The sequence below is a fragment of the Miniopterus schreibersii genome (genome assembly GCF_964146895.1).
Source record: "Miniopterus schreibersii genome assembly, chromosome: 1".
Classification (NCBI taxonomy): Eukaryota; Metazoa; Chordata; class Mammalia; order Chiroptera; family Miniopteridae; genus Miniopterus; species Miniopterus schreibersii.
Window position 1 is genome coordinate 193822138 of NC_138101.1, and position 20413 is coordinate 193842550.

At 51.2% G+C, this 20413-nt stretch overlaps 1 protein-coding gene across 1 annotated transcript in view; it reads left to right on the forward strand.

Annotated features, from left to right (window-relative positions):
- RIN3 (Ras and Rab interactor 3) overlaps window positions 1–20413 on the forward strand; it is a 103969-nt gene that overhangs the window by 12734 nt on the left and 70822 nt on the right. The window contains exon 2 of the mRNA XM_081152452.1: window positions 16687–16888. Coding sequence (XP_081008578.1) covers window positions 16687–16888 — 202 coding nt within the window. The remainder of the gene's footprint in view (window positions 1–16686; window positions 16889–20413) is intronic.

Here is a 20413-nt window from a genome sequence, read left to right on the forward strand (position 1 = left end):
GCCTGGACTAGGGTCTCGGCAGCAGGGCAGGAGAAGTAGGCCCACGGGGGTATATCTAGGCGGTAGGGTGGACAGAACCTGGTGCTGGTTTGAGTGTGCACCGTGGTGCCCAGGAGGCCACCTGCATTGCCTCCTGCTCACCCGCCGTCCATCTCCCAGGGCAGGGTGGCCGCTGTGGCGCAGCATCGCTTTCTGGACATGTGGATGCTGAGAGGTGGACATAGCAGCGTAAGGGTTAGGGGTGTGAGCACTGGATCAAACTATCAGGGTTCACATTCCACCCTGTGCCTCAGTTTCCTCATCTGTAAAACGGGGATGCTAACAGCTCCTAAGTCATAGAGCTATTGATGTATTACATGAGTTAATCCATGTAAGGAGCTTGAACAGAGTCTAACACACTAGGTGTTTAAGGAATGTGGTCCCTGGTCTTCTGAAGAGCCCCCCACTCCCTACCTTCATGTCCACTCCACTCACCCCTTTGGCAGCAAGCCACACTATGGGGCTGTGGATGGCATCCTCATGTGTGCCCCCCACCCCACCCCTGCCTTTCCCAGGTCTCCCTGACTTGCTGGGGGACCTTGAGCTGGCTCCCTGCCCTGATCATTGCTTCCTCTGTTCACACAGAGCCCCACTGTGTGCTGGGCTCAGTGAGAAGCAGCATGTGGCACAGCAGCCCCCACATAGTAGGCTCTTCATGAAAACTTAAGACTGTGTGACCATCTCAGGTGAGCTGCTCTTGGGATGCCCCCAGGTTTCAGGGCTGGCTGAGGCTCCCCCAAAGCTGCCACAAATACCGTCCTCTGTTTTCCCAACCAAATACATCTTCTGCCTCTGACAGGACGTGACCAAGGTGGCAGCCGGGCAGCCTCAGCAGGTGGCGAGCAGTCACTGGAGAGCTAGTGCCTGGCCTGGACCACAGGGAGAAGCGTGGTGGGTCCAAGTTCAGGTGCCACAGCAGCCCCCGTGACTGTGGAGAGGCCCGCCCTGAGACCAGGGTTCCTGTCCACGTCGGCCTCGATGGGCGCGAGCCTAATGAAGGGACATTTGCGGTCCATCCTCAATGGACACAGACTCGGTATTCGTAAATTCGCCTACTTGCCAAAATTTGTTACCCCGAAACTGTGGTGCCCTGGGAATCATGTACAGATATGGCTGAGTGATGAAAATTTGAACCTTTGACCCGCACCTTTGCGCCTGAGGCCACGTAAGGCCATGTTCTGCCTTCTTGTCCCAATTCTCATACTTCAAACAAGTGTCCTTGTTGTGGTCTAGCTAGTGCGACGTTTTTCACATTTTTGTGCTTTTCCGTTGATGGTTTCGCTCTTTAAATGTCCCCGCGCTTGGTGCTGGAGCGCGGCCTGTGCTGGGAAGTGCAAGAGGCGCGATGGGCCTCGGGGAGGAAGCACGCGGCGGATGAGCTTCCTTCGGGCGTGAGCTCCGTGTGCTGTTGGTGTGAGTTCAGTATTAATGAATCAACAATATATGTTAAGTAGGTGTCTTTAAACAGAAACGCATAAAACAAGGTTACATGTTGATCAGTACAACAAAAATGTTGTGACCCAAGGGTCACAGGCACGACATTTCGGAATTCGCTAATTCAGCGGTCACAGTGACTATAGAACAGAACTCCCCCCGATAATGACAGTGGCTTCATCTACACCGTGTAGGTAGGTGGCCCATCTCTCCCTGCACTGGCTGCATGTCCACTCTCAGCGGCTCATTCCTCCCGGTTAAGAAGTGTCCGTCTTATGTGTGCTTTCTCTAAAATGCTCTTGTCCTTGGGGTATGCACCGTCCCTCTGCCCTCTCGGTCTGGTCCCCTCTCCCCTCCAGTGAAATCCAAGGCTTGGGAGAGACGGTTCCCAGGAAGAAGTGTGGGCAGTGTTAATATCTCATATCCTGTGATTCTAACAGAAGAATCTTTGTCTAATAGTAGGACCGATGCAGGCAGACAAAAAGTGGGGATTCTTGGCATTCGCAGATTGGACACTCATAACGGCAGCACTTACGTCTCGAGGGCTTACTTCAGGCCTCTTTGCTAAGAGCTTTGTCTGTTAATTGTCACATCCTGTGAGGCTGGGGTTACAGGACCCAATGTACAGGCGAGGAGACTGAGGCACAGTAAGCGACTTGATGGAACCTCCCTGTAATCAGTGGCAGAGCCAGGACCTGAATCCAGGTTTGTCCCCCTCTGGCACCTCTGTCCTGAACCCTAGAACTCCATGCTGCCTTGTGTTGCACCCCAAGGTTGCAGGGCCCTGCTGCTCCCCTATATCCTGGTGTGCCTGCATCCTGGGGGAGGGTGCTGCTGGAATATCCCCCAGCCTCCGAGTGCCACCGAGGGGGTGACCTCCCAGCCCCCTCACTGATTTTGCCGGATGGACCAGATGAATGAGGGGAGAGGTACAGAAAGGGGCATCTGGCGCTGACCTTTCACCCCTGGAGTCACTGGGTGGGTGGCTGTGCCTGTCATGCCTCAGCACTGCTCCTTACAGCTCTTTACCCTCTCCCCACCCCAGGGCCCCCGAGAACTCCCCCCAGCTCACGAGCCAGTGTCCTCACTCCCTCTAGCCTCCTGCTCTTGAAAACGTTCCAATAGTGGCTTCCCTCTGTAAAACCTGGCAGGGGCAGGGGACATACATGGGTACAGGGAACGAAAACCTAGCAGGGATGCCGCCACCCTGAGGGTGGGATTGCAGGCGGGCCAGCGCCCATTTTGTTTCAGCAGCATCAGGACTGGGTGTGCACATGACGGCTCCTCCCTCGTAGAGGAAGTGTGGTCACACAACTGTTAGGTGGGTTGCAGGGTGACTCAGTGTCACCAGGGGTGGAAGGAATGTGACGCTGCAGTAGTTTCCTGCAAGGTGCCAGCAGGGCCCAGTGTCCACAGCCTGCGCCCATGAGAGGACTGCTGTCAGGAATCATTGCATTCGGCCCCTGGGCCCTGGGCTGGCTCTCTGCCAGACCGCCCCCCAGTTTAGAAATAGGGGTTCATCTTGTCTGAGCACATCCCCCACACACTGGTCATGCATCACCCTTCTAGCAGGCCTCTGAAGCAGTGGGATGTGAGTAGCCTTTCACTCATTTCCTTACTGACAGAACTGAGGCTCAGAGAGGGAGGGAGACTTGCCCAAGGACACACAGCAAGCCTGTGGCAGAGGCTAGAACAGACCCTGGCGCCCAGATTTCCAGGGCCAAGCATTATCTGCACCACTCAGCTGTCCAGGATGAATACCTTCAGCAGCGACAGTTTGTCAAGCTGTAGTTGGCTCCAGATACTGTAGTCCATGCGGTCCTCACAGCAACCCTCTGGGCTCTGGACTGTTCTCGGCCTCATTTCGCAGACACTGAAAGGCCAGGATCTGAGTGGAATTCAGTCAGGCCCCCAGACACCAAGGGTGGATCAGAGATCTAGCAGGCAGGGATGGAGAGAGGGCACAGAGGCCCCTTGTGTCCCCTTGTGGGATGAGTCATGTCTACCGTGGGGCTGCTGCCCCCCTGCATGTCTCCCTGTCTCAGCCAAGTGTCAGGTGGGGAGGAGAGAGCTGTGATCTCCTTCCCTTTTCCCCCAGATGATGGGGAACCACTGAGTAAGCAGCAGGCAAGGCTGGAGGCCGGGGTCACAGTGGGACGTGTGGGCTGCCACATGTAGTGGGTGCTCCTGGAGGGAGGGAGGCCGGAAGGGCCTAAGGACGTGCCTCCCCAGAGCCATCTGAGCCTCCTGTTTTCTGAGCCTGGTCCATCCCTGGGGAGGAGAAGGCAGCGGAAGGAAAGTGGGAAGGGACTCTGGCAGCCCTGAAGGGACAAGCCTGGGTTAGTTGGGGTGGGATCCGTGTGCAAAACCAGTCCTGAGAAGGGCCTTGACCTGCAGCCAGCTGCATGGGGCCGCTCCTGAGAGAAGGGACCCTTAAGCACCGGAGCAGATGACCAAGCAGAGTCCCCTTTCCTGGAGAATTTTCTGAAGAGGGGAATGGCTAATGCAGATAACACTCAGCGTGCATATCGTTTCCTTTATCTTTTTCTTTCTTCCTCATTAAGAACAAATCCCACACGTAGCACATGAATTCACACACTGAGGAGATTTAAGCAATAGAAAAGTCTGGACCTGCTTGTCCACTATGTGAGCCACTAGCCGTATGCAGCTGTTTTATAAATTAAACTAATTAAAATGAAGTCACAGTCACACTAGCCATATTTCAAGTGTCCCATGGCCTCAGGCAACTCACGGTGATCACACTGGAGATTGCAGACGTAACACATTTCCATCGTTGCGCACAGTGCTTTCGGATGGATGGCATGGCTAGATCTTAAGCTGGGAAACCCTACCAGCTGAAAAATAGTTTTGGAATCAGCTGGGTTGCTTTGTTTTATATGTATTTACATATGTCTGGGTTTCCACCTGTCCTTATACACAATGTCATCTGATCTGCACAGCTACTGGGCCCTCTGGGTATTTTTGTTCCAGATGAGGAAACAGGTTCAGAGAAGGTTCATGGGTTTGTTCCCTAGGAATAGAGGTCCGTCCCCTTGGTTTGTCCAGAGTGGCTGAGGTGCAGCCAGGCGGGGTCTACCGTGATCTTGTCAAATTCCAGCACTTTCCACGTTGTTGTATGTGAGGGAGAGACCCAGATGAGCAAGCTGATCTTTGGGAAGACTCGATTTTTATTGTTTCCCATTGCTTTCTGGTTTTCATAATAGTACACATGCAGTGTAAAAATTTGGAATGTACAGAAAAGTGCGAAGGAGAGAAGTGTCACCTAATCTCAGGATGAACAGCTTCCACGGCCAGAGCGGGGCGTCTGGCGCCTCAGTGTCCCCCCAGTCCTCAGCGGTGTTGTTCTTCATGGTAGCCCTGCTCCTGGGCTCCTGTAGTTCTCATTCCAGAGTCCCTGCCTCCTCCTACCTTCGAGGACCTTTGCATATGCTTGTTGGCTCTTAGATGTCCTCTGTGTGGAGTGCCAGTTCAAGCCCCTGGCCCAACTTTCTTTTTGTTTTCTCTTTTCCTTATCGGTGTGTAGATGTTCTGTGTATAAGCTGGTTCCTTTGCTGGTCGTATGTGTGTTACAGATACCATCTCCCACTCAGGGCTGGACTTCCACCCCCTTTGTGGTGTCTTAATGAACAGGAAGTCTTTTTTTTTTAATATATTTTTATTGATTTCAGAGAGAGGAAAGGAGAGGGAGAGAGAGAGAGAATCATCAATGATGAGAGTCATTGATCAGCTGCCTAGCTGGCAACCCTGTCCTGTGCCCTGACCGGGAATCGAACCCCGATCGCCTGGATCCTAGGTCGGCGCTCAACCGCTGAGCCACACCCGGCCGGGCTGGAAGTCTTCATGTTAATGCAGTCCAATTTATCAGTTTTCTTTGACAGTGTGTATGTGTATGTGTAGGTATATGTGTATGTGTGTGCACACGCAGGCCTGCTGTTTAAGAAGACTCTCTTCCATCAGATTATGAAGATATTCTTTATTTTCTTCCAAAAGATTTTCTGTCTTGTTTTCCACATGTAGGTCAGGACAGAGCCTTCCTGGAACTGGTTTCTGTGTACACTGTAAAGGAGTCAAGTTTCTCCCCCACCCCCACCCCAGCTATGTGGATACCCAATTGTCTCAGCACATTTTGTTGCGAAGACTGTCCGTTCCTCAGTGTTCTACTGTGGCCACACATAAATCAAGTGACCGGGCGGGGGGGGGGGGGTCTGTTTCTGGACTAGCCTGGTCCTCTGACCCACGCCTCTGTCCTGGCCCCAATACCACGCCTTCTCAGTCACTGTAGCTTTAGAATAAGGCTCGATACCCAGCAGAGCAAACCCTGACCCTTCCTCATGTGTGTCTTGGCCCTTTGCCGCCCTACGTGCCTTTTCACACAGTACCTGTGCATTCAGGTTGGGACGGCACAGATCCTGAGATCAGTGTGCGGAGAGTTCGTGCCTCAGCAGTGTTACGTCTTCCACTCCCTGGGCAGGATCTGCCCTCCACTTCTTTATTCTCGTATTGTATCCTCGTAATGTTTAATCTTACATCGCAAGCGGGCACCTGGAGGGATCTGGCAGGGTGGTTAAGATCATTGGACTATAGGCTCACAGACTGCCTTCGGCTTCAGCCCCAGTCAGGAAGCTGGTCCCCAAACCCTGTCTTCAGTAACCATCTCCATATTTAGTGAAGTTTTTAAGGATTTTTTGGGGGGAGGTGGGGAATGTGAGCTGCTCTTTCACTGTGTATAATTATTATTATTATTATGATAAGTCTAGAGTAGGATCCGGTCCATAGTATATGCTCAATAAATACTTACTGGATGAATGGATGGATCATAACATGATTGAATGTTTGCTATATGCCAGGCACTATCCTGAACACTTTACTGCAGTCCTCTAAGGTAGTAATACTTATATTTCCCATTTTAAATGTAAGGAAATTGAGGCAAAGAGAGGTTTAGTCACTTGCCAAGGCAACCAAGCCGGGATTCTAACCCAAGCTGTCCAGTTCCCGAGCCCATGCTTAAACTGCTAGTCAACACAGCCCCCGCCATCACTCAAGGCTTGATTGCACACAGCACTGGGGATAGAGACCCAGCCTAGGCTGATGTTGGGCGGGAGGGTCAGCAGTACAGGCAGGTTGAGTCAGGTTAGGTTGGGTTCAAGGCACTGACTGGAATAGGGAAAGGGGCTGGGACCTGTGAGCCACAGGAGGTTACAGAGGGAGGGTGGAGGAACTCAGCCCAGGTCACCAGGAGGCTAAAGGGATCCAGGACTCTCAAGAGCACAGAGCAGCCGGGGCCAGAGGCCAGGCAGAGGGAAGCTGTGAGGCAGCAATTGGAGTGGCTGAAAAATAGGGCCTGAGGGCAGGCCTGGCATAGTGGGAGCAGCCCCCAGAAGGGCCCACAGCACTGAAGCTGGTGCATCCCGGCAGGGCTCAGTCTGGGAAGGTGGAACCCCTGGGGGACAGTGGTGCATCTAGCAGTCCGCCTGGAAGGAAGGCTGGGAGCTGACACATGCCAAGCAGCGGAGCCTGCAGCGCGCACAGGTGTGGAAAGTTTGAAGGCCTTTGACCTGCAAGACCCCTTGATGTGGGCTGTGACATGCAGACAGGGACAGCCTGGCCTGCTTTCAGCGCTTCCGGGGCCCGGAAGACCTGCTGAAGCTGACTTCCCCTCTGGAGGCTGCGGGCAGAGGCCTACAAGCTGAGTCCTAGGTTCCCCGAAGCTGACACACTGAGGGTCAGAGGCCTTGAGCTGCCTCTGTGCCCCCCTTATCATAGAAGGCCTTTTGGTTTCTGGGTGAGGAGAAACCCAGGGAACTTTGTCACAATGAGATTTTCCGAATACTGGCCTTGGAGCCCTGGTGGGTCCCCACAGAGGCTTGGGGCTCCAAGGCCAGTGTTCGGAAAATCCTGTGGAACTGGGCTGAGGCATTTGCCACGTGTTTGTGCACATATGTGTGTGAGATTCTGAACCCGGCTACTTCTCTTCCAGCCCACATGACAGCATGGTCAGCCTGGAGCTGTGGTTTTGGTCCTGAGTGCACCAAAGGCTGGGCCAGAGGTGGCAGCAGGCAGCAGCTGTGGCTCAGCTTCCACACATCCAGGAAAAAGCATCTGGCGGAGAGGAAGCCACAGAGGAGCGGGCCTGGCCGCCTGCCTTCTCTCAGGCTATCCGCTGGGCCAGAGCCAGCCTGGGCTTAGAAGAGAAGCCTTCAGGTGGCATCTAGCCAAGGGTCATTTGAGTCAGAATCATGGAATTCATTGTGCTGGAAGGAACCTCAGTCCTTGATCGGAGCCACGCTTAGTCAAAGCCCAGCCCAGCTGTTGCCGCTCTCCAATACAGAGCGGTGGCAGACATCCCTGGTCGATCCTGACATTCTTTCTCTGACCAGCCTTCAGCATAATCTAGGCAGCTGCTGCCAATCAACTGGTTTCACATGGAAATTCAACCTACATACCACTTCAGATCTTGTCCAACCTTCTCATTTTACTGAAGAGGCCACTGAACCTAGAGAGGGGAAGTGAGTTGGTCAAGGTTACATAGTGAACTACAGAACCAGACCAAGGTCTCCTGAATCCGAGCTTAGTGCCATTTGCTTTATGTCACACCTGTTCTGTGAATACATCGTTTGCCATGTCACTACTCATCTCATAAACTCTTATCTCCCTTCATTTCTACAATGTGATCCCCTTGAATCCAACAACCATGTGTTGGGATGGAAGCAAGGACTCCAGTTAGGGGAACATTCGAGGTAGAGGGCAACCTTAAAAGCCCAGCGGTGTGCTGCCGCTGGTAGGCTCACAGAGACCTATTGTATATATTCAGGAATTTTACACGCTGGTTGTTAAACCATTGATAGCTTCACATCATCAATGTGGAAGCATTGACACCATAGAAATTGGCAATCACTATACATCAGAACTTTATTTTTTTGGACCCTAGATAAGTGCTTTCTGAGCTCACCACTCATCCAAACCAAATGTTCCAACTGGCCTTTGGGTGTGCTCACCCTCCAAATGTTCTCAGATGCTCCGCCCTCACCAACTGGAATCCCTTCCCTGGGGCCTAGAGCGTTGGCCTCCTCCACGAACTGTCTCCAGCCTCCATCTCATCGAGTAGTTAGCGTTGTTAAGGGTCAGCTGCCGCTGGGTTCTTTCCTTACACTGTTCCGTTTGATTCTCCCACAATCTTTGAGGCAGGGGGCATCGTCTCCCTATTTAGAGAGCCAGACACTGAGGCTCAGAGGGATGGAGTGGCTGCCTTTGTTCATCACACCAGGGCCTCAGGAGTGCTCTAGCCCCAAATGCCTGCTACGCCATGCCAGCATCTTCACCTGGCAGGAGTTCTAGGGTTCATTCCCTCTGCCATCAGCTGCTACTCTTCACCCAAGTCCTGTGGCTGCCACAGGGCAGAACAATGGCCCCGTGACTTTGCCTGGCTTTTGTTCTGCATACCTTTGGGCAGCTATCAGAGGATTTCTCAAAAAGTCCCCTGGGGCCTGATTTTTTGGAAGGACTCACCTTCCAAACACTGGCCCTTAGGCTCCAGACTGACTTTAAAACACTAAGAAAAAATAGCTGGAATCCTCCCCAAGAAACTAATAAGCTTGGGTGCCTGGAGAACCCCCACACTGAATCCCCTTAGCTTGTGAAATGCTCTGGGACCTGGGGGTGAGGTGTGTGCATGTGGGTGTTTCATTTTGCTTTTTTAATTAAGTAGTTCTAGCATAGCGAAATCTAGGGAAAAACACAACAATGCCCTGAGTACTCATAACTCAGCTTTGTTAAATCCTATCTTTTGCCATATCGCCTCAGATCTTTTCAAAATAAATAAATCATTGTAGAACTGGCTGACGGCTCCTTCGCACCCCGTCTCTTGGATTCTGACAGATCATCTTTAGAGTAGGTACAACTGTTTTCATTCTTGGGGAGTGCTTTACCCCCTTGGTGCTCCAGTGGCTTTTAGGGGGCTGACTCATGGGTTCTTACCTATCTCAGGCCAGTTCTCATATTGCCAAAGGTGTTCCTGGAAGAAACAGGGCATGACCACATACATGGTTACCCCAGCTAGAATAACCACCTGTTTGAGGTGCTGTCGGGTGCCAGACGCTGCTTGATGCACATTACATGCGGCAGCATTACTAGCCCCATTGTACAGATGAGCAACTGAGGCCCGGAGAGGTTAAACCCTTTGCTGACGGTCACAATGGCCGGGATGTGGCCGGGGTTGGTTCCGAGGCTGTGTGAGAGCTAGTCCCTATCTTGGGGCTGACAGATTGTGTGAAATAAGCACCGAGTCTCAGACTGTAAGTTTGTAGTGAGAGGACCTCCGCTGAGAGAGCAATGCCTCTTCCTGTGACATCCCACACGCACGCCCTCCTGCCCCTGTCTTCTTGGTCCCTTCCTCTCTGTGCAGAGAGAATCGTTGAGGAGCGATCGGCATGAAGGAGAAGGGAAAGGGTGAGGAATAGGGGCAGCAGTGAGTGGCTGTCCCCCTCACCTGGGAGTGCCGAGGCATGGCATCGCCTCAGTCTCCAGGGTCAGGCTCAGGGACACTGCTGTCCCAGCTTGAGAAAGAGGTGCCACTTCAAACTGGAGGAAGGGGCGTTATCTGGTGCACACCTTGTACAGAGTGATTCCTTAGCGTGGACCACTGGAGCCACCCCTGTCCCCTCCTAGCCTAGGAGCCCTGAGAGCAAGGGGCCAGGCCTCTGCATCCCGCAGACCCCCTCGGTCTTGTTGCAGCTGGGAGGCCGGCCTGCCTGAGGTCAGGCTGGTGGGAGGGGCAGAGCGGCCTTTCCTGGCCCCCCCCTTCCATCCCACACTCCCCCCGAGTTCCGGCCAAGTCTGCACAAGGGGCCTCAGTTCTCTTCGTAGTGAGGTATCATTGGAACTTCCTGAGCTGCTTCCCCAGGGCAGACAGAGGTGGCCCAAAGCCCATGTCCTCAGGAGCTGGGAAACTTCCTGCCTTCCTTTCAGACACCCCGCCTCCAGCGGGCCCCACCCCAAGGCTGCCACACTCAGGGCTCTGCCTCCACCTAGAGCAGCCGCCTTGGGCACCTCTCCACTGGGGGAGCAGCTCTCTCCCCTTCTCACCCCCGTTGCATAGGCCTGTGAGGGGGACAGAGGCCGGGGCGCAGGCCAGGGAGCCGTGGACACGCCAGGCCAGCTTACTCCTTCCTCAGGGAGCTGGTAAGAGTCTCCCACGTGAACCGATGCTGAGTCCAGGCCTGGTCCCTGCAGCCCTGGGCCAGGGGTCCCCCGAGCGTCTGACCCCGGGCAGCTGGGCGGTGCAGCCTGTGTCCGAGGCTGTCAGGACTACCGATGGGAGCTCAGTGCTTCCAGGAGCAGAGGAAAACGAGCCGTGGAACGATTTCTCTCTCCAGCGGAGTTGCCGAGGCTCCTTATTTTGCAACAACAGTGCCATTAATCACCCAGGTCCCCGGGGCTGCCTTTGCAGGACCCTAAGCGGAGTGTGGCTGCTGAGCAGGGAGGGCCTGGGTGTTGGGGTCACTGGTTCTGCCACAGATGACATCCAGAGTTGTGTGGGCTCAGCGATGGTCCCCGGCCGTTGGAGCTGACATGGCCAGGCTGTTGTAGAACAGTCATCACAGCACTGAAGCAAACCCGGGCACACTGCCAGTTCTGGGTATCCCAGCTTTGCCACCCCACTGGAGCCTGGTGGCCACCATTAGTGCTGTGGGTATAACCTGCAGTCACAGGTGAGCACCCAGAGAACAAGTCACCCAACGCCCAAAGTCAGCAGGGTGCAGGGATTAGAGGGCAGCTGCTACCCCTCTTTGGCCTGGGCAAAGCAGGTGCCCATGTCACTCTGTCCCCTCAGGGCTTCACAGCTCCTGTGACCTAAGCAAGGCCCAAACCTTGCCCCACCTCAGCTGCTCCTTCTCCAACTCCTGGACCTTGCTGCAGCCTTTCACGCTGAGAGATCCTCTCCAACCTGTCCTTGTCGCTGCCAAGTCATCGCTTAGAGGCCCTGCACAAGCCTTTGTTCCTTCCACACCGGCGCCCAGAGAGAGGAGAGCACTGAGAGACTTGGACAATTCCTGGAAAGCAATATCTTAAGAGCCTTTGGCCTCTCTCGTGGTTTAGTCAGAGCAGCCAAGGGTGGCCTTGATGCCACTTGTCATCGCAAGGTCTCTGGGACAACCCCAACTCCTATTTGTCTTTTCACCAGCACGAGCTGGGCACATGGTGTCAAAGGGATCCTCCTGGTGTGTTTCTGTGCCAAAACAAACAGACATTTTTTTTCGTGTCAAGCCATGTGGTTGGTTCCCAGGAACTTAAACTTGTGGGTTATCTCTGGGGCCAGATGTTATCTTGGGTATAAGCTGAGGTGCAACACACAGACGAGTGCCTCAGACACTGTCAAAATGCAAGGTCCTACAATCAAGGCTACCAAGTGGGAGAATTGTAGCGAGAAGAGGAGGAAAAGAATTTGAACTAGAAAAACAATAGTTGACATTTACTGATTGTGTGTGCTGTGCTAAATACTTGAGACACATCTCATCGAATCTGCACAGTAACTCGATTAGGTAAGGAATATTATTATTTTTTTACAAATGCTTAAACTGAAGCCCAGAGAGGTAAAGTAACTGGCCAGAGTCACACAGCCTGGATTCAAACCTAGGGCTTCTGTTAACAGCAGGGAGGCTTCTTCCGAATGGCCTTTTGAGGATGGGGCGAACTTTATCCCCAGTAGTTTACTATAAAAATTTTAAACATACACAAGAGTTGAAAGAATTTTGCAGTAAACACTCATATACTCACCACTTGCCCTTAATGTTTTTGTTTGTTTGCTTTATTACATATCTGTCTTTCCCTCTATCCATCCATGAATCCACCTTATTATTATTATTATTATTATTTGCATTTCAAAGAAAGTTTCAGGTACCCTCCTGAATATGTTAGCATGCATATCGTTTAAGTGAACCATTTGAGCATCATATAAATGGATTCATACCGTATATATTTTTTTGCATCTGGCTTCTTTCCACATCATGTTTTGAGGGTCGTCCGTGTGGCGTGTATACCCACGGTTCCTGTTTATTGCTCCCCCTCTATCCTGTCGTGCGTCTGTTTTTCCACTCTCCCATCGATGGACCCTGGACCAGGTTGGGGCTATTATGCGTAAAGATGCTACGAGCATTCATAGACAGGTCTTTTCGTGGACACACACTTTCATTTTTTCCTGGGTATATACCGAGGCATGGGATGGCTGGGCCATAAGATAGGTATGTCTAGGTCTATAAAATGCTGCCTTTTCCCAAAGCGGTTGGACCAGTTGACATTCTCACCAATAACGCACACGCGTCCCGATGACCATTCTCCAGGGAGTGATGCTGGCAGGCTTTGTCATTTTAGCCCTGCTGGCGCTTGGGCCTCAGGATCTCACCGCGGTTTTCATTTGCATTTCCCTGAGGACTAATGCTGTGAGCACGCCTTCACCTGCTTTTTGGCCATTTGTATGTCTTCTTTGAGGAGTCTTCAAATCTTCTGCCCATTTTAAAAATTACTTTGCTTGTTCTCTGTTAGCGGTGCGCTTTGCAAATATTTTCTCCCCACCTGTGGTTTGAGTAGTCATTTTCTGAATGAGGTGTTTTGATGAGCATACGTTTAAATCGTGATGCATCTGATCTACCCATCTTTTCTTGTGTGGTTCTTGCTTTCTGGTTCCAATACAACAAACTTTTGTTCACCCATTGGAGAGAGTGTTGGGAGGGGGTGATAGAGAACCTGAAGGAACCACACACAGGCGGAGTGGACGGTGCAGGTTTTCCTGGGGTGATGAAGTACAGCCCCTTGCAGGGGAGTCTACAGGGGGCTGGTGTTCAGAAAAGGATACCTTCGGTGTTAGGAGATTGGACTGGATTCTTTAGGCAGTGGGAGCCACTGAAGGCTTCAGAGCAGGGAAGGACGTGATCATAAGAGAGAGATGGCACCATCCCAGTGATGCTAGAGCCTGGGGCAGAGTTTCTCCTTGGTCACCCTGAAAGCAGCGTGTGCCTCCCCTGCCAGGGAGCTGAGGATGGGGGTGCAGGTTCATCTCTGTGGATCCTTTAAGACTCTCTGGGCCCAGAAGCCACCCAGTCCCCACCAGGTTTTAATAGGCCCATTTCTTGCCAAAGAAGCCTGTGGGTTGGTGTGGGCCAGTTGGTAGGCGGCAGCCCAGGGAAGGTGTCCAGTCCATGTACATGAGTTTAGAGCCAACTTTCCCAGAATCCTTACAAGGATCCCTGCCCTGCCCCAGGCTGACTTCACCCCCTCCCCCTGTCACCCTCCCAGCTCCTGCCACCTCCCGGGCTTCCTTGCAGTTTTTTCTAGACCATGTAACTTAAGGCCCATGCTGATCCCTGAGTCTGGAACCTCTTTCCCTCTCTAGCACCCATCATCATCATCATCATCATCTAACATCATCTTGGTCACTCACTGCCTTGTCCACTGCCTGACTCCTCCCCTAGATGAGGTTGGGTTTTCAAAAATCATTTTGTTCTCTGCTCTAACCCAGTGCCTAGAACAACATCTGGCACCTGCAGGCCCTCAGAAAATATTCACAGAATGAATGAATGTGAGACAATCTCCCTCATTTCTCCCAGAGCCTGATTGTTTGATCATAGCTTTGGTTCTACAGGAGAAAACAGGGACCCTTGTCCCAAAAGCCCAGTGTCCCACCTAGGGCCACTCAGCAAATGGAGGAATCTTCCAGGCCACCCCCTGCCCATTACGCAGATGAGGAAATTGAGACCCAAAGAGGGACCAGCCTTGACAAGGTCTATGCCTGGTTTGTGGCAGAGTGGAAACGGGGGCCCAGAGCTCCCACTCCAGCCACTGTTGGAGTCCTAATTGGCCCCCGGGGAGGCCCTGGGCCAAGCGAGGAGGTTTGAGGATGATCATAAAGAACTTTGGTGACAGAAGATATTTTTGGTTTTCAAGGGAGGCTAGTGCATGTTTTCTGGGTAACCGTGGCCTCCGCTGTTTTAACTTCTGTCCCAGAGATGCTGCAACCACACTTTAGGGCTTTCGAAGAGGTCACGTCAACACCAGCTGGGCCGCCCCCAGCCTTGAGCTCCGAATGAGACCCTCCGGGCCCCAACTTCACAGCCTGTGGACACTCCTGGGGCTGCCCTGCTGACCCCCACCAGCCCCTGTGCCCACAGCTGCCTGGGTAACCTGGCATGGTCCTCTGTGGACCCAGAGGGAAATCCATGAATACCCATGTGCAACACAGCTCCCACGAGAGGGGGTTGCTTCTCGGAGGATTTGGGGTGGGGGCATCAGAAGAGGAATTTTAGCACAATGACGTTGACATCACTACACATCTCCCTGCTCAGGTCTCTGCAAAACCTGCCTGCTTAACTCAACACAGCTCCGCTGGGCAGGTTTAAGCCAGCACTTCCCAGCCTTCCCCCAAGCCTACCCCAGAACCACCGCCAGGACCCCACCCTCCTCTTTAGGAAAGGCTGTACCCTCATCAGGACTCCCGAGTCCTGCTGCCCTCTGACCCCCTCGCCCCCCAGGAAGTGGGTCTAGCCTGGCTCATCTGTCCCCCCGGGCCTCTCCCTACAGCAAATGCCAACCCTGATCACTGGTGGCATTCGGCAACATTGCAGGGACACAGGGCAAAAGAGCCACATCTTCCTGGTTTTATAACTACCCCGTTTTGTCTGATTAAGGTTTCACCCCTTCCTCGGGTAGGATGCAAACAGACCACGCAGCCCACCTGACTCAGGATTTGAGGCACCGAGATGTCACCCTCCTTTTCTGGAGTCTGGGGCAGGGGGGCACAGTGAGCGTGCTGGGCAGGGTCCGAGATCTCTTAAACTGCACCTCTGCTTGGGTTTTGCTGTTTCTTATGCCTGTGACTCTCCTCCTTCCCAGACTCTGACCTGTCACATCCTCCTGGTGCGGGGCAGGGATGTTGACTGGGAGGGGCACAGGGAGACTTCTGGAAATGTCTGTGTCAGCGCATCTAATAGACATAGAATGCAAGCCCTGTATGTAGTTTTAGATTTTCTAGTAGCCACATTTAAAAAGTAAAAAGAGCCTGGTAGGCGTGGCTCAGCAGTTGAGCATCAACCTAGGATCCAGGAGATCACGGTTCGATTCCCGATCAGGGCACATGCCCCAGTTGCGGGCTCGATCCCCAGTTGGGGGTGTGCAGGAGGCAGCTGATCAGTGACGACTCTGTCATCACTGATGTTTCCATCTCTTTCTCTCCCTTCCTCTCTGAAATCAATAGAGATATATTTTTAAAAAAGTAAAAAGAAATAGGTGAAATTAATTTTAATAATGTTTTATTTAACCCAGTATATCTAAACTATTATCATTTCGAAATGTAATTAATGTAAACAATTATTCATGAACTATTTACAGTCTTTTTTTATATCAAGTGTTCGAAATCCTGTGTGCACATCTTAATTCAGAACATCCACTTCCATTTTTTAAATTATAGTTTACATTCAATATTATTTCGGATTAGTTGCATGTGTACAGCATCGTGGTTAGACAATCATATACTTTACAAAGTGATCCCCCTGATATTTCCAGTACCTACCTGGCAGCATACGTAGTTATTGCAATATTACTGACTATATTCCTGATGCTGTACTTTATGTCCCTGTGACTATTTTATAACTACCAATCTGTGCTCAATCCCTTCACCTTCTCCCCTAGTCCCCCAGCCCCCCCTCCCCAGACCACCCACTTTTGAGAGCCCAATTCCCACCTGTAGCTACAGTATTAGCGCCATTTTCTGCCTTAATCTGGGTGGTAGTCCACAGGTATAGGCAATGTAAGAATATGTCGAACTGCATACTAGAGACTTGTGCCTTTCACTGTGTGTAAGTTACATTTTCATTAAAAAGGTGTTTTTTAAAAAATCCTGTTCAGAGTTCTGCTCAAATGCACCCCCAGCCCCCTGCCCCGTGTGCCCCTGGACCTACCCTGGGTTGGGATTAGCTGCTTCAGTCACATTGTGCTCCTGATATATTTACTCTAATGTTGGGCTACAGCTGGTAGTTTCTGTGTATGTTTACCCCAATTTTATTAGAGGTGTTTCATTGTTTAACCCCCCGGAGGACCGCTTTCCTCCTGGATGCCGATTAAGTATCTGGGTGGGAGGGAGCCCCCGTTGTTCTAAACCCCTGTCTGCGGGCTGCAGAAGCGGCTGATCATTTTATTCTCTGTCAGTCCTACTCCAGATATTGACAGAAGAGAGAAAGAGGAGGAAGAAGATGGCATGGGGCCCTGCCTGCCAGTCACCCCGAAGAACTGCCTTCCTGCCCGGGGCATCAGCGTCCTGGAGAAGCTCATCAAGACGTGCCCGGTGTGGCTGCAGATGGGCCTGGGCCAGGCGGAGGCGGCCAGGATCCTGCACCAGGAGGCGGCCGGGGTGAGTCGGGGGCCTCTCCCTCTCGTGGCCAGCGGGGCAGGTTCAGCTACCAGGAGCTGCCCATTAGCTTTCCTTGCTTACGTTTAGTAGCTTTTCAACAAGGGTGTTTTTTCTAGAAATCAGGAGCGGGGCACTGGTGGAGAGCAGGTGTCCTCGATTGGGGGGTGGTGCCTAGTGTGGGCCCTCTGGGCATTTGGGTGCTCGGGGCAGGACTGACACTTCAAGAACTCGCCCGGGCGTCCGGGGACCAGACAGTGTCAGAACCAGAGGACCTGAGAAATCATTTACACCCCCTTATTTACGTATGAAAATAAGGGGCTGTGTGATGGGCCAAAAGATTTCTTTGGAATCAGGCTGTGAGTTGGGCACGTGGCTTAAAATTTCTGAGTCTCACTTTTCCCACTTTGAAATGGGGCCATTAATTGCACTTTCCTCCCAGTCATGAGAGCCTTATGCGGGGAGATGGACTGGTGAGTAGGAGAGATGAGTCAGAACTCACCAAATGCCACCCCCACCCCACCCCCACGCAGTTTCTCTTACATGCTGCTTCCCTTTTTAAAAAAAGTTTACAGTTAATTTGTTTAATTGTAAAAGTGATACACATGTGTGTTCATTGTAAAAAAAAAAAAATCAAGCTGGACAGAATTGATAAAGTAAAAGGAAGCATCTTATAAAGGTCTTTGCCACCAGTTTTTTTCAACTAACCCATTTCCCCCAAGTCTTTTTTTTTTTTTTTTTTTGGTTAATCCTCCCCAGAGATATTTTTTCCATCAATTTTTAGAGAGAGGGGAGGGAAGATGGGAAGAGAGAGAGAGAAACATCAATGTGAGAGAGACATATGGTTTGGTTGCCTCCCACGTGCACCCTGACCGGGGCCAGGGATCAAGCCTGCAACCAAGTTCGTGCCCTTGACCAGAAATCAAGCCTGAGACCCTTTGGTCCGTGGGCCGATGCTGAAACCACTGAGCCAAACCAGTCAGGGTGAGTCTTTTCGGTGTTTTTATTTTTATTTTTTTAGCAATGTGAAATTCACTTAACATAAAATTAGCTATTTTAAAGTGCACAATCTCACACATTCACAATATTGTGCAGCTACCACCTCTACCTGGTTCTAAAATATTGCATGACCCAAGATAAAACCCCTTAGTCCTTAAGCAGTCGCTCTGAGTTCCTCCCTCCCAGGCCCCTGGCAACCTCCGGTTTGCTTCCTGAAGTCATTTTTGCTAGAAGTGCATGAGTGTATCCCTGCAGCCCTTTTCCATGGAGAGTCCCACATCCATGACAGCTCGTGTTCACTAAGCACTTACTGTGTTCCAGGCATTTGTCTCAGTTCTTCCTGCGAATTGGCACAGTTTATCCTCATAGCAGCCCTCTGGGGTAGGAATTACTATTCTGCCTCTTTTGCAGTTGAGGTAACTGAAATGCAAAGTTGAGTGACCTCCCCCAGGTGACATGGGGAATGAGTGCCCAAGATGGAATTTGAACCCAGGCGATCAGGGTGCTCCAGTGCTGTATCGTACACACACGTTTTATTTGATGCAGATGGAATCATATCTTTCAGCTGTTGGACACTTTTGCTGTTCTCACCTTCAGCATTGCCTGTAGTGCTTCGCTGTATCTGGGGAACAGTCCAGGCTCATGAATTTGTGAGGCTGATTTGGTCAGTGGACTCATCACCTTGGACTAGATAAAATCCATCGAGCCAGCAATTGTACCTGAAAATTGGAATTACTGCAACGTATGGGGCCTCCAGCAAAGTCCCAACCTCCTTTGCCACAGAATTAGAGCCATTGCACCTTCTGTTCCCTGCTCTGCCCTTCCACCCCACTCTCTCCCATGAGCTACTATATTTTCAAGCAGAAACCAAGCCCTAAGCTCGGGCTCTGATTAAAAGATTGGCCAACTTTTACCCAAAGTTGCTCTTTGCATGATCTTATTAACCCTCACAGTGATTTCTCTCTGGTAGGTGTTATTAGTGTCCCCATTTCCAGATAAGGAAATGAAGGCACAAAGAATTTAACTCACTTCCCCGAGGTCACACAGCTAGTAGGAGCAAAGCCTGCATGGTATGATCTTCAGGGATGCAGGGAAGACCTTTTGCTGCGTAATGTCACCCCCTCAGAACCGTCCAAAATCCCACCAGTGCAATGGCTTCAGTGTTTTGAAAGATACAGACACTGTGTGTGGTCCTCAGGCTGTGAGAGCTCACAGGGCCTTCCAAGATCACCTGGACCCACCCCTCCTGGCACCAATGTGAAATGGTGCTTCATTAATCTGGGGCCAGTGGTCAGGAGACTAGAGATCCAGGCCCTTTGTCCCAAATATCTTTGTGACCTTGATCATGTCCACCCCCTTCACCACTCCCCATCTCCCATCCTGGCAGCCTCCTTCTCTGATAAGGTGGGAACATATTGGCCCAGTTTTGATTTTTTTGTGTATCCAGAAACAAGGCGAGCAAAAAGCCACCTTTATTCATTCTACACCCAAATGGTATTTGTGTTTGTTTTATTTTAGGAGTTATAGATTTACAGAAAAGTTGCAAAGATAGTACAGAGGGTTCCCTTATACATTCCTCACCCAGTCTCCCCTGTTGTTGACATCTAACATTAATAGGGCACATTTGTCACAACTAACGAACCAACACGGATACATCAGTATCCACTAAAGCCCACAGTTTGTTCACATTTCCTTAGCTTTTACCTAATGTCCCTTTTCTGTACCAGGATCCTATCCAGGGCACCACATTACTCGTCATGTTTCCTTGTCGCCATGTCACATGGCTATGACAGCTTCTCAGACTTGCTTTGTTTTTGATGCCCTTGACAGTTTTGAGAAGCACCAGTCAGAAATTATGTAGAATGTTCCTCAGTTGGGAGTTGTCAAGGGGTTAGACTGGGGCTGTTCTCATCACATCGCATCAAAGGGACATGCTATCAACATGACGCATCACTGTTGATGTTGACCTTGGTCACCTGGCTAAGGTCATATTTGTCAGTTCCTCTGCTGTCCAGTTACTTCTCTGACCCTTCCCTACTGCCCTCTTCAAAAGGAAGTCACCGTGTACAGCCACACGCAGGAAGAAGCCATGCTCCACCTCTTCGATCATCTACGTAAACGATTTGGAATTCTCCTGCATAAGACATTTGTCTCTTCTCCCCCATTTATTTATTTATTCATAGCAATATGGACTCACAGATGTTTATTTTATGCTTTGGGTTATAATCCAATACTACTTTAATTATTTTGTTGCTCCAATTGTTCCAACTTTGGCCACTGGAGGTCTTTGAGTTGACTCCTGTGTCCCTTTGACATACCCCATCGTGTGTGGATTTTGTTTGTTAGTTTTTTGGAGCCCTTCCTTACTTCCTATAAGATGCTACAAGATGCTCCAGGCTTATCTTGTGTTTTCTTGCCTCAGTCCCAGAATCAGCCATTTCTCTGAGGAAGCTTCATTCCTTTTTTTGGAGAATAGTATTTGAAACCGAGATCGCAACGCTGTGTGTGTTCATTGCTCCTGGAGTGCCA